This window comes from Schistocerca serialis, chromosome 7, assembly GCF_023864345.2.
Source record: "Schistocerca serialis cubense isolate TAMUIC-IGC-003099 chromosome 7, iqSchSeri2.2, whole genome shotgun sequence".
NCBI classification, from domain to species: domain Eukaryota; kingdom Metazoa; phylum Arthropoda; class Insecta; order Orthoptera; family Acrididae; genus Schistocerca; species Schistocerca serialis.
This window is the reverse complement of record NC_064644.1, coordinates 336,006,494-336,021,201: the sequence shown is the minus strand read 5'-3', so window position 1 is coordinate 336,021,201 and position 14,708 is coordinate 336,006,494. Positions and strand designations below refer to the sequence as shown.

Below are 14,708 nucleotides of genomic sequence, written 5' to 3'. Positions count from 1 at the left end.
TAAAGGCTCAATTTTCGAAAACAAAGAAACATGTATTTTTTTTATTTGTAACTGAGAAGTCAAATACCAATGTTCATAGATGTAGCTTTAAAAATACTTTAGTAGTTCTTTAATAATGATATATTTTAAAAAACCTTTCACCCACACTTCACCCCCATAGGGTTAAATTTCTGAAAATGCTGAAATACATATTTCTTTATTTCTGATTGAAAAATCATACACCAATTTTCATAGTTCAAGCTTCAACACTGGCTTAATAGCTACATGTGTCTGAAAAACCATTCATCCACTATTCCACCCCCTTAGGGTTGGTATTTCGAAAAATCCCTTCTAAAATGATGGCTACAGTATCAGATCCACACCTTCTCCACATTTCAAGTTTCTATCCTTAGCGGTTTGGGTTGTGCAATGATGAATAAGTCAGTCAATGAGGACATTGCCTTCTATGTATAGAGATTAATGATCTATCTACCATGCCATGCCAATCTGTTCCGTATGCTGATGATACTGGTACCACTTTCATTGCAACTGGAAATGATGTAGAGGAGATGAAGTAACAAAGCAAAGTCAACTTAAGAATTTCTAGTATCTGAGTTTAAAGACAATGAATTAACTGTAAACCAGAATAAAACTGAAAATGTAATTTTTAATCTATGCGATACCAACAATTTTTGTAAGTCAGTTGAACTTCTGGATGTTGACTTATTCAAAATTAATTTGGAACCTTGACACAGATTCTATATGCACTAAATTATGAAGAGTCAAATACCTGTTACACATACTTAAAACATGTGAGTGAACTTCAACTACTATTATAAAGTTTTTCATAGCCACATGTTGAAGACACATTTTGAAGATAGAAGGATGGACTGCAGAAGAATGTGGTGTAGGCAAAAAAGTGTACAGAGAATTATAAAAGAAAGTGTCACAGCTGTAGTAACATCAGCAGAAGTTGGTTTCGTGTCACTTGGAAAGCATCGACATCACAAAAAACCTGTAGCACAAATCAATGGTTTTGACAAGGATGTTTTAAAATGGATATTACTGGTGAATATCTGACTTCACAAAAACTTTTTAAAATTATGAATGAGAAAACTGGCTTCTAAGGAAACATGTCATCAATGCAAAGAATTTTGGAAGCCATAGATTTCAAATACATTAAAAGTAATGATGGGAGATGGTTTTTAATAGAATGAAGTGAGATGGGTGCAGCATGAGCCACATTCGTGAGAAAGATGCACGAAATAATAGAAGTTAGTTCAAAACATGCTGTGGTGTACGGGAAGTGACTGTAGGAGGATACAAGATGACTTGGACAGGATTTATGATTGGTGTAAAGAATGGCAGCTAACTGTAAATATAGATAAATGTAAATTAATGCAGATGAATAGGAAAAAGAATCCTTTAATGTTTGAGTACTCCATTAGTAGTGTAGCGCTTGACACAGTCACATCGATTAAATATTTGGGCATAACATTGCAGAGCGAGACAAAGTGGGACAAGCATGTAATGGCAGTTGCGGGGAAGGCGGATAGTCGTCTTCGGTTCATTGGTAGAATTTTGGGAAGATGTGGTTCATCTGCAAAGGAGACCGCTTATAAAACACTAATACGACCTATTCTTGAGTACTGCTCGAGCGTTTGGGATCCCTAACAGGTCGGATTGAGGGAGGGCATAGAAGCAATTCAGAGGTGGGCAGCTAGATTTGTTACTGGTAGGTTTGATCATCACGCGAGTGTTACGGAAATACTTCAGGAACTCAGGTGGGGGTCTCTAGAGGAAAGGAGGTGTTCTTTTCGTGAATTGCTACTGAGGAAATTTGGAGAACCAGCATTTGAGTCTGACTGCGGTACAATTTTACTGCTGCCAACTTACATTTCGTGGAAAGACCACAAAGATAAGATAAGAGAGATTAGGGCTCGTACAGAGGCATATAGGCAGTCATTTTTCCCTCGTTCTGTTTGGGAGTGAAACAGGGAGAGAAGATGCTACTTGTGGTACGAGGTACCCTCTGCCACGCAACGTATGGTGGATTGTGGAGTATGTATGTAGATGTAGAAGTATATTACCTGGATGAAACATGGGTGAATCAAAAACATTCCAGGAAAAGCTGCTGGAAAATGAATGATGGTACTGGCAGTTTTAATGCTCCCATAGGAAAAGGTTCTCAAATAATTATTCTGTGTGCTGTCTCTTCTGGATTTGTTTCTGAGAGAAAAGATGGCAGTGAATATCATTCAGAAATGAACGCTGTCACTTTTTAGAAGTGGTTCACTGAACAGTCCTTGCCATTCCTGGCACTGCAATCTGTCATTATAATGGAAAATGCCAGCTATCACTCAGCTGTGACAGAGAAAACACCGAGCACAGACACCAGGAAAGTGGATATTGTGCTGGGACTTAAAAATAAATATACTATGCGTAGTATTAGCCAGAACCGTACTGAACTCCTGCAGTTCATTAATTTAAACAAGACATGTGAGAAAACATATCAATTTGACTTATTTGGATGTGAATGTGGTCACACAGTTCTGTGTTTATCACTGTACCACTGCCAGTATAACCTGATTCATTTAATTTTGGCAGAGGCTGAATCACTTTTGTGTGTAGCAATAAACAACATATCTGCTTCAGAATGGGCAGACTGTGTGCAGCATGCTGCAAGATGACTTTGACAGGGAGGTGAAGATGGTTATAAACCTTGAACCTATCATCATGAGTTGTAGTCGAATGGTTTGGACACAGACTCAGATAGCAGTCATGATGGCATTACTGTGATGTAGACTTGGGAACAAAATAAGGTAATAATAGTTCTTGTTTTTAAATATTCATAAGTTAAGAAAAAGTATTTTTGTGTTTCAAAATATCAGTTGCATTTGTAGCATGAGAAAACATTCTGGCTTTTATTGACTGGAAATTTGTATTCTCAGAATTATGCAGACATTAACTTTTTATGAGTGACATACCAATAATTTTCGATTTATTGCCCAATATGAATCATCTAGTTATTTTGGTAGTTGTGAACTTCAAGCTTTTCACAGTGTTTACTCTGCACTTATGAGGATGCAGCTAGATAAATTCGTCAAAAACTCCGAAAATTTGAAAGGTAAGAACATGTCATTTTCAAGGCACAGATTGGAAAATGTATTAAAATAACAGAGAGAATTACCTGTCAAGATAACTGTCATTTTTGATGCACTTAAAGGGCAGTATTCCCAGGAGTTATTCGAAGATGATCTAAGTTGTTTGCTTGTTCTGTGGATAACAGCTGTGGTCTCTAACTGTACTGTAGAACATGTTAGTTTACACTCACAATGGTCTTCTTCAGCAAAAAATATGACAATGTACTGACCATTTACACTGTAGTATTTTGCATTAATCTTTTGCTACTAGTAATTCTTTTTGCACAGAGTGATTTGGATTTAACTACACTCAGATACATCCAAACAAATGTATTGTAAAATTTCACAGGAGTTGTCAAGCAAATATAACGGCTTCAGTTATGTCCGAAAGAACAGATACCATCTTCATATAGATAAGACTTACAAGCCAATGATCTTCTTCAGTGTGGATGCATGTCACACTGCTTAAACTCCTACAGGAATTGGTAGATTGACTGCTGAGTAATGAGTATAGTGGGCAAAGGCACTAAAACGTAGTGTGTGGACAATAAGTTGGAAATGTGGGTCTCATGGGGAGCATGCCAGAGATAAGTCCCTGCAGTCGCACTATCCTCTGTCTACTTGATGGCTCAGTCAGATAGAGTGTCTGCTATATAAGCAGGAGATCCCAGGTTTGAATCCTAGTTGGGGCACACATTTCCAACTGTCCCCATTGATATTTATCAACCCCTGTAAGCAGCTAATGGTCTGGATTTCATTGTAATTTCATTTTTTGAGAGCTGCAAGATCACCAACGGTATCTGTTCTTTCAGACATGTCCAAAAGAACAGATACCATCTTTATATTCATAATATTGTAAGCAATCTCGGTGGCCTTGTTGATGGACAATCATCTTTTTGAGACAAACTGTACTTGATGTCTTCACAAAACTGTGTCAGTAGTTCTTGCCTTCCAGCATTAAATGGAATAAAACTGTGGAACATCTGATGCAGCAAGTCAATATTTAAATTAAGATATCTTTCACATAGATGACTGAACAAATCAGTTATAAAATTTATTCTCCTCACAGATCTAAATGTGTAATAGGGTATACAGTAAGCAAATGAATCTGATTATTCTCCACTCCAACATGGTTTCGTAACGCAGACTTTGTTTGTCCACTCTCTGCCACCACTTTTACACAAACCTCATTCCCTCCACACTTCCGTATCACTCCACCTCTATATGTGGAATCACTGTACTATGGGATGTAGGCTGTAGTCTACACAAACGAAAATCAAGAGAGCTGTAAATTAAGGCAATCATTTCATTGTCACAATACATGTTCCAAATAAAATTGGCTGACACTTTACAAGACTACACAAGGCTCATAAGCTATATCTTCATGTAAAACTGTTCAATGCACTGCCACCAGAAGCACACTACCTCATGAAAAACATTCAGAAATGTTCTACAAAACTGGCTTAACATGAAAGCTTTCTTTTTCTGATTGTGCAAAAGAAAATCTAAAATTTTAATTTATACTCACTGTATGTTTGTATGCAAATCTACATGATTTATCTGTTTCTTTATTATTATTGTATGTAACATTATATATTACTCAGATTGTACAAACTGTCAGCATCAACAGCATCCAAAATGCTTGAAGATAAAATACTTACATTAAAAAAATCATTGCTTGTGATTGAAATTAACAACCAACTTTGAATATTTGCAGCTGAGACTATAATAAGAAATTTTTCTTAAAAATAATTCTAACAATGATATGTGATGCAAATGAGAAAATCCACTAACATAAATGTATTTGACAAAGGCTGATAGTTATGGTTTAGCCCCTGGGAATGAGCATCTCAGCAATGGCTAAGCTGGTTGGCTGTTTGCATGCTGCTGTCTTGAGCACATAAGGAAAGTGGCTGAAGGATGGTGAAACCACAAGTAGGCAAGGTGTTGAGTGTCTATGCCTCTTCACACAACATGGAGGTTAGAGGCTAACCCACTCTGTAACACAGGTTAAGCTGTGATCTGTGGATGATGTGATGACAGAGTACAGTGTTGGGGCAGGCACAAATATTTCACAGCACCCATCTCAGCACATATTGTTGAACATAGGGGTCAACAGTAGACTACCCTTATGTGTGCCCAGAGATATCAATTATGATTGCAGCATTGCAAGATATCTGAGCTTGGACTGTGCATCAATGGAAACAGGTTGCCTGGTTGGATGAAGCATGTTTATTTTTTGTACTAGGTTGATAGCCATGTTCAGAGATCCTGTCATCCAGGTGAATGGCTGCTCAATACGTGTACCGTGCCAGGTACGCAGGCTGGTTTAGGTGATATTATGCTGTGAGGAATGTTTATTTTGACTTTCACAGGGTATTTGCTGCTATTCAAATGCACCATGACAGTGTGGACTATGTGAACATTATTGCGGGCCACCTGCATCCCTTCAAGCTTGACGTCTTCCCCAGTTCCAATGCCACCATGGGATAACTGTCAGTGTCTCAAGGCCAGGATCATGCCACCGTTGTTTGAGGAGCATGATAATGAATTCATATTGATGCCTTAGCCAAAAAATTCACTTGATCTGAACCCAATGAAACACATCTAGGACAGGAATTTCATGACCAGTCTATAGAGATTTAGTTTCATGTGTCTCTGACAATCAATGCCAGGCATAATCACTGAGTTTTTCATTAAAATGGTGAACCAAGATGCAGTTAAGCAGCAGGTCATAACGTTTTGACTCAGCCTGGAACAAGTTGAGAATTATTAAATAGATCTCTGAAGATTTTATAAATTCTGTGCATTTTGTGAGCTATCAACAATTGCAATAAATATTTAATGTGGTATGCAGATATCAAATTTATACATTCTGTGCATTTTGTGGGCAATCAACAATGGCAATAAATATTTAATGTTGTATGCAGATATCACGCAAAGAATTTAACATGACATTTATTAACATTCATCTTCTATAAGTTAGTATTTTATAAAAAATGAAATATTATTTCTTTAAAATACATCTTTTGCTTGAGAGATACTCATCAACTGAGCAGTTTTACATTTAAATTTATTTATTGAGGTTCATTGCCACAAATCATAAACTACAATAAAACATCAAATACTTCTAAACATCAGATGTTTCTCCTATAAAATAAATATCTTTTAAAAAGACACAATACACAATACTGTTTACTGGCAACTGAAAGTAAGCAACACACATGCTAAAATAATGAATGAGAGATGTTTATTTCATTCATCTAAGCAACCAAGGAAATATACTTCCATTTCTAATTATAAGAAAGTAAGGTTCTGCATTCCTAGATTGGCCAATTGGGCCTGACTAACCACCATGTCATCCTTTAACATTGGTGGCATTGCATGCACTATGGAGGTGCATGTGGTCAGCACACCATTTTCCCAGTCATTGTTGGACTTCTTGATCTTGGCACCCCTGGTAATTGGTCAAGTAGCTCCTCAGTTGGTTTCCTGAGGCTGAGTGCACCCTTTATGTCGCACCAAGGAAAAATTCCTGGCAGTATGAGGAATCAAACCCAAAACGTCTGTATTGCAGTCATCCATGCAGATTACTCAGCTATGGAGGTGGACACATTTCTTATTATGCTCAATTAATATGCATACATAGTATCACAACCATGAGAAGAAACAGTTTTAAAATGAGTTATTGTTTTCATTTAATGCAACAGGTTGCACTTTTAATGGTTTATGTGGTATCTTGAAGCAAATATTCACAAGGAATTCAGATTTTAAAAGACCAGTAGCAACAAATAAATTACTTACAGAGTAATGAGAATTACAATGAGGTGTGAAAATATGCAGGGTTTGAGATTCCATTATTTTCTGATGAAATATTTTGCTTTTCAGTATCTTTCTGAGAATCTTTTGTGTGAGAGTATAATTTAACATTTGCCAGATTCGCAGTTTTGTTGCTGTTATCATCTCTGGCTTCATATGTTGTATTCTGTGAACCATCACTGTGGAAGCCTGTATCAATACTGCTGACATCATAACCAGAGGGTGATGCACAGTTCATATCAGTGTAGTCTCTTATATGTTCAATTTCAGGATTTTCACTTGACAATGGGTTACTGTTTGGAAAAATAGAAACATTTAAACAAACACAATTCCATCCTGATAAATAAAATACTATAACTGTAATTATATATTTTAGACATAAGGCAGATGGATGATATGACATTTTTCTGTTTAAAAGACAAATTTCTCATACAGATAGCTTATACATTTCTTGATTTAATAATAATGTCTACCTCTTATGATCACTACCACTTTTCAAATTAATCTAAATATGAAATAAGGAATTAATCTAAATATGAAATAAGAATGATGCCTCATAAATTAGAAGGCCACAATTAATACAGCTTATTTTCATGGCAAAGAAAGCTAAAAGGCATTGGTGTTGTAAAAATTACACACACACACACACACACACACACACACACACACACTATATGACGAAAAACTTTGAAACACCTCTATGTAAGGTGGAATAACAACTAGATGTCACAGAGGCAGTCCCACCAGATAAATGAAGGTGGGGAGTAGTGTTGTCACTAGAGAAGCAGTAACAACAAAATGGTTTGGTCAGGAGAATTCAGTGACTTCAAACATTGACTAGTCATCAGATGTCGTATGAGTAACAAATCCATCAGGGGCATTTCAAATCCTTTAAAGCTGCCCAAGTTGATTGTTGATTATGTGATTGTGTAATGGAAAGACACAGGAAGAACCATGGTTAACCAAGACCAGACAGACCTCATGTACTGATGGAGAGCGACCGTTGAGCATCACAGAAGGTGGTCATAAAATAATCACATGAAATCAATGGAAGAAATCACTCATGAGTTCGAAGATGCTAACAGCTCTCTAGTTAGCATGATGACTGTGATAGCTGTCCATGAGATTTAAAGAATAATGGGTTACAACAGTTGAGTAGTTCCTCATATATCCCACATTTCTGTAGTCAATGCTAGTGACACTTGACAGTGGATGTCTGGAAATGAGTGAACTGGAGTGATGAGCTACGCTGGTGGTTCCAGAAGAGTTATGACTACACCCACCTGTGCCTTGCCAACAAATGGTACTTGTGAATGATAAAACAAATAAACTATTATATAGGATAGCAAAACTACTGTTTGAATTTATTACTTATTTTCGTTTGGTGAGCCATGTTGAGATACAAATGTCTTCAAGGCAATGTGACAATAGTAATAACTTCACAAGAAGGAGTATATGCATGGGTGTGATACTGATGCTCTCTGAATGGCCAGCCTACATAGGAGAAATGAGTCATCTCAAGAATAAACCTTCAAACAGGACAATGACTGTATATAAACTTTGGAAGACAAATGAATATTCTATTGTAGATTTATACCAATCAGTCATTCAGAACACTCAGTTCTCATTCTGAAATCTGAGTCTGTTAGTAGTGTCTTTGAATCAAATTTTTGTTTCAGGAAGATTACTACAGTAGTTTTGAAGAATTCAAGAAAAGTAGGGATTGTTCTGAATCATTCCCCCCCCCCCCCCCCCCCCCCTCCACCCAGCAGCTGCTGCATAGTTAGGTGAAGAAATCTGAGACTGCTGCATCCATGGTCACCTAAGTCACTGGACGCAATCATAATAATATTTAGTATTTCCTGCGTGAGGTAAATCTAAAGCATGAAATACAACGGGAACATTACATTCTATACACTGTGGTAATTTGATGAAAGGCTTAAGGTGTGGCAAATGTCTGGTAAACATTACCTGCCATCATGTACAGTGCGAATGATGTAACCCAAGCTTGATCCCATGAGCATTGCTTGATGGGAGGGCTGGGGAATTATCCCAATTACAGTACCTTAACAGTCACTTATTTCAACAACCAATTGCATGGCCGGAAATGACAACCTGCTTGAGTGACTAGAGCACACACTAATTTCAGATATGCAGGGATGAAGGATATAATTGTTTCACAGCATTCTTAAACTATAATTGTTTCACAGCATTCTAAAACTATTATCATCCAAGCTTTTCTATACAAATGGATTTCAATCCACTAATAAAGGACACTTTCATAACTGCTGAAGTATAATCTTCATGGAGTCAAATACCTACTACTACAGCCTTAACGGAAATGATATATATCGGCAATAGCTCCCTCCAGTTCAAAACTGCCGTGGCAACAACCAACATCAAACTACAGCCTCAAAAATTAACACAAAAACTGCTAGCCTGAGCTGTGCAGCAATTAAATCCAGATTAAAATATAACAAGAAAAATCTGCCCAGCTGATAAGAGCAGCACCTAAAACCACTGGCAAATGTAAACAAACAAATGGCTACAAAGCTAATGAGCACAATGGTAGGACTTAAAACCCATGAAACTTCAATCAAAAACTGTATCGACTGAAATGAAATCAATACCTGCACAGCTAATAAGCCACTACAAAGCTAACAAACACAATGACAGCCCAGCTGATCTGTGCAGTACTTAAAACCAAATTCACATTTGAATGCAAGTCCCAAACCACTCAAGACAACTGTCAAAGAATTCCCTTTAAGCAACAGAAAAGCTAGCACCACAACCTCAAGGTGGCTCACAGCACAACTCACCAAAGTACACTCCCAACCATCTTCTGCCTCCATTCCATGACTGGAGCTCCACACATCCCATGCCCTATGCAATAGGTCACCACATGCTTAGCCCGCATGTGACAAATCAAACCAACAGGTCTTTCAAACTAAACCTCTAGCCAATTGGGCTGAAAAGCAAGAGATACACTCATGGCAAGTGCCGTACAGCACAACAATGAAATAAAGAGGAGGTGATGTTACAGTATGTGGATGTTTTTTTGAGATTATAGTATGGTCCCCTTATTGTGCTTAAGAAAATGCTAAATGCAGGTGGATATGAACACATTTTACAGCATTGTGTAGTGTATACAGTAGAGGAACAGTACAGCTACAGCAGTTGTTTGTATCAGCATTTTAAAGCACCATATCATAAAGAAGCAGCTGTGTGGCAATTGTTTGTGATCAACAGAATTCCTGAAATGGAATGGCCTTATCGAAGTCCAGACCTGAACCCAGTGGAACACCTTTGGGATGAGTTAGAATGTGACTTTTCTCCAGACACCAGCACTCAACATCACAGCTTCTCTGGTTTTAGCTCTTGAGGAAGAGTGGGCTGCCATTCCTCCAAAGATATTTAGACACCTCATTGGAAGTGCCCCCAGCATAGTTCAAGGGATCATAAAGGTGAAGGGTGGGCACACCACATATTAATTTTCAGTAATAGGTGTCCTGATACTTCTCATAGCATAGTGTATGAACAGTTACACAGGAATTTTGTTTTCTTACCTATTTATATATGAATGATTTTCACCTTCCACTGGTGATAGTAATTTATTATAATCAGGTGCAGCAGCCATGGCAAGATAGTCATCTCCATTAGATCCTGGTTTTGGACTCATGCTGATATATTCATCATTTAAGTTATGATAATGCTGGAAAAAAATGCCTGGTTAAGTTTCTAAAAGAAAATACTGTAAATAATAGAATAGTAATAACATCTGAATGGAGAGTATGTAATTATAGAAGCACACTCCATTTGAATCTGCCCTTAGTCCTTTAGTGCTTAATTTACAGAATGTTAACTATATGAGAGTGAATGAGACAAAACATATGAAATCTTACAATAATGGAGCTTAAAGAATGGTATCAATAGTGAAAAGTGAAGAAAGTCCACAACTCACAAGTGATTGATGGTGCCATATAGATACGTATAACAATGCAGAAACCTGTAACACCCTCTGAGTATTTTCAGCAGTAACATATGATGTGCTAGTACCCTAATGTGTTTCCTCCATTCCCTTTTTATATTCTGCTCACTGTAACTGAGAGTAACTATACACTTATGACAGTGACAGTCTGTAGATACAAGTCTTTCCAAGATTCCTTTGTTCTTTCTGAGTGAAGTTATCTCAAGATTCACAACAAGGTAAAAGCAATATATGCTAATGTAAAAGATTGCTACAGTTTAACAAGATACTGCTTCTTTCACTCTGGAAGTCAAGTAAACTGCAGAAGATAGTTTTGTGGTCAAGTTTTTAACCCTTCAGCCTGATTATCAAGAAAGCCTGTGGCTAATTTTTATAATATTTTGTTCTTATATCAGCACATTGGTCTATACCACAGAAAGATGTCTCAATATGATAATGGAAAGTCATGAGTGGAATACATCAGTTGTACGACAATTGGTCATCACACAGAGGAAGTGTTGAGCTGTTGACTGGCACATAAATAATGAAATGAATGCTTAGCTCAGACTCTGAACCTTGCTTTCTTCTTCAGAATATGAATATATGACACACAGAATATGAATGTATGGCAGACACTACACTAAACACACTAATAGATGTGGAGACAGAGAGACAATATATTCACAACACAGAACCCAAATTGTTCTTCCTATAGTCACAAAATAATCTTATGTGGAAATTAAAGGAAGTACATTTCTTCTCTTTGTTCATTCAAATGAGGTTTCAGAGCCAGAAGCATTTCACAACTTGAACAATACAAACACTCTAAAGGACAGCTGAATGATCTCATCATTCCCTTGTTTAGCTGTAGTAACTGAACAAAAATCTATTCGTCTTACACATTTACCCAATTTCAGACCAAATTTCCACTTTTTTCTCAACATGTGCATGCATATTATGTCCAGATTTGTGACATATGTCAAGAGAAGAAAGCTCTCTCACACAAAGCCATGAGTAATGACTTACTTAACTTGTCTGACCTGCAGGTAAGGAGGCTCATCTACAGTAATAAACTGGTCTACAAAATCTTTGGTATGCATTTTCATACAGCTCTAACATTGCTGAGATAATTGTTTTCACATTTTATTTTGGTCAAAATTCAACTAATGTAGCTCCTGGTTTGCTTAAATTTTCCACATTCTTATGAAATCTATATAGCAAATAATGCATCTAACACCACTGGAACTTTTGCTTTTACTTCAGACAGACTTCAGTTGATTTTCTTGCATAAATCACATATTACTTATCTGCAGTTGTTCATAGAGTATTCCGACTGTCAGAAATTTTTTTTGTCAATATATTTTTATTATTTACATATTGGTATGTTATTATGTACTGATTATACACCACAAAAATCAGCAGCTGCATTATTATCAGCAAATGCTCTGAAAATAAATCTACATCATTTTCAGTGTTTTTGCTTTACAGTTTTATGTACAAACAAAATATATGTTTCCATTTATATTTTTATTTATTTTACTATGAAAATGATATCAATATTGTTAAGTATCAAGAAGTTCCTAATTTTATATTTACAAATCTATAACCTTCGTCATTTGCTATTACTACTAAAAGTCTTTACATAAATACAAGTGTTTGGAAAATAGTTCATAATTTAAATTTGTTAGGTAACCTAAAAAACTGAAGTTATCTAAATCATATTTTGACTTATGGCATGTATTCGAAAGACTCAAACATTTAAACATTAAATGTTATATTGTTTTTGACACCAAGAGTGTCAGATTGTTGTGACAGGTAGTTCAGTCCAGTTTTGTGGCACCTCATTTTCAGATTGTTTTATACAATAAAATGCCTTTGGCATTCTCAATGAGTCCAGAAGTGTTATGTTTGGTTTTTATCTGTGATGTTTTGGAAAAACTATTGACTGTCATATGAAAAGATTAATAAACTTCAAATGTTATGTTAAAGCTATTAAACTCTCTGCTTGTTCATTTAAAAGATTGCTGGATTGTGAAATTTAATATTACATTGTAATACATCCCCAGACATTGATGCCATCTTGAAATCTCAGTACAGCTTCTAAACTAATAGGTAATGTCACTTATCTTTAGCCTATGAAATCATTCCTTACATAATCATGAATATTGCATAGCAATGTTATTATAAATTATAAACAATTTTTATCAACAGTGAAATTGTGAAATACTTAATGAAGGTTCATTATGTACATATGCTCATCTGGTAAAAGCATTGTCTATTAGACTTCATTAGATTAGATTAGATTAGATTAATACTAGTTCCATGGATCATGAATACGATATTTCGTAATGCATTAAAGATATGGGCATTATAGGTGTCTTGTTAGATTAATACTAGTTCCATGGATCATGAATACGATATTTCGTAATGCATTAAAGATATGGGCATTATAGGTGTCTTGTTATTTCATGCACTTAACAATTATTGATTGTCCAATGACGAATTTCAAAAAGTGTTAAAGCATCCCAAGTAAAGAATCTTCCAAAGAGTGTTTGATGCTCAAGCACTTTTCAGTAGCTGTTCTTAGAGGAACATAGCTATTTGATACTCAAGCCACACAACATGTTCACTTGAAAGGATAATTCATGGTTGTATTAATACATATGGTGATAGGTTCCTCTCACCAGCAGGCTATCGAAAAAATTGGCATAGGAGTACACACACAGTACCACACAGCTAATAATAATAATAATAATAATAATAATAATAATAGAATTTTATTCAATATCAAATTTAAAAAAATAGTGCCTAGAATAATACAATTTCAGAACATAATATATATTACTTCTCAAATATGTCGCATAAAAATATTGAAGTTTTAGATTTAGAATCTACAGTCCTATTTTAAACAATATCATGAAAGAAGGTTGTATACATGGAAGAACCCTGGAGATACTAAAAGGTATCATATAGATTATATAATGGTAAGACAGAGATTTAGGAACCAGGTTTTAAATTGTAAGACATTTCCAGGGGCAGATGTAGACTCTGATCACAATCTAGTGGTTATGAGCTGTAGATTAAAACTGAAGAAACTGCAAAAAGGTGGGAATTTAAGGAGATGGGACCTGGATAAACTGAAAGAACCAGAGGTTGTACAGAGTTGCAGGGAAAGCATAAGGGAACAATTGACAGCAATGGGGGAAAGAAATACAGTAGAAGAAGAATGGGTAGCTTTGAGGAATGCAATAGTGAAGGCAGCAGAGGATCAAATAGGTAAAAAGATGAGGGATAGTAGAAATCCTTGGGTAACAGAAGAAATATTGAATTTAACTGATGAAAGGAGAAAATATAAAAATGCAGTAAATGAAGCAGGCAAAAAGGAATACAAACGTCTCAAAAATGAGATCGACAGGAAGTGCAAAATGGCTAAGCAGGCGTGGCTAGAGGACAATGTAAGGATGTAGAGGCTTATCTCACTAGGGGTAAGATAGATACAGCCTACAGGAAAATTAAAGAGACCTTTGGAGAAAAGAGAGCCACTTGTATGAATATCAAGAGCTCAGATGGAAACCCAGTTCTAAGCAAAGAAGGGAAAGCAGAAAGGTGGAAGGAGTATATACAGGGCCTATACAAGGGCGATGTACTTGAGGACAATATTATGGAAATGGAAGAGGATGTAGATGAAGATGAAATGGGAGATACGATACTGCGTGAAGAGTTTGACAGAGCACTGAAAGACCTCAGTCGAAACAAGGCCCCGGGAGTAGACAACATTCCATTAGAACTACTGACGGCCT

At 36.2% G+C, this 14,708-nt stretch overlaps 1 protein-coding gene across 5 annotated transcripts in view; it reads right to left on the bottom strand.

The window, feature by feature from the left end:
- Positions 1 to 4,414: 4,414 nt before the first annotated feature.
- LOC126412422 (mast/stem cell growth factor receptor kita-like) overlaps positions 4,415 to 14,708 on the bottom strand; it is a 308,669-nt gene continuing 298,375 nt past the window's right edge. Inside the window, exons 21-23 of one of the 5 annotated variants that reach the window (XM_050082017.1) lie at positions 10,508 to 10,653; positions 6,927 to 7,234; positions 4,415 to 5,874 (exon numbers count right to left, since the gene is read on the bottom strand). In XM_050082017.1, coding sequence (XP_049937974.1) covers positions 6,940 to 7,234; positions 10,508 to 10,653 — 441 coding nt within the window. In that variant the 3' untranslated portion in view covers positions 4,415 to 5,874; positions 6,927 to 6,939. Of the gene's footprint in view, positions 5,875 to 6,355; positions 7,235 to 10,507; positions 10,654 to 14,708 lie in introns of those variants that run through there. The other 4 variants (XM_050082014.1, XM_050082015.1, XM_050082016.1 and 1 more) reach the window with 4 other exon arrangements.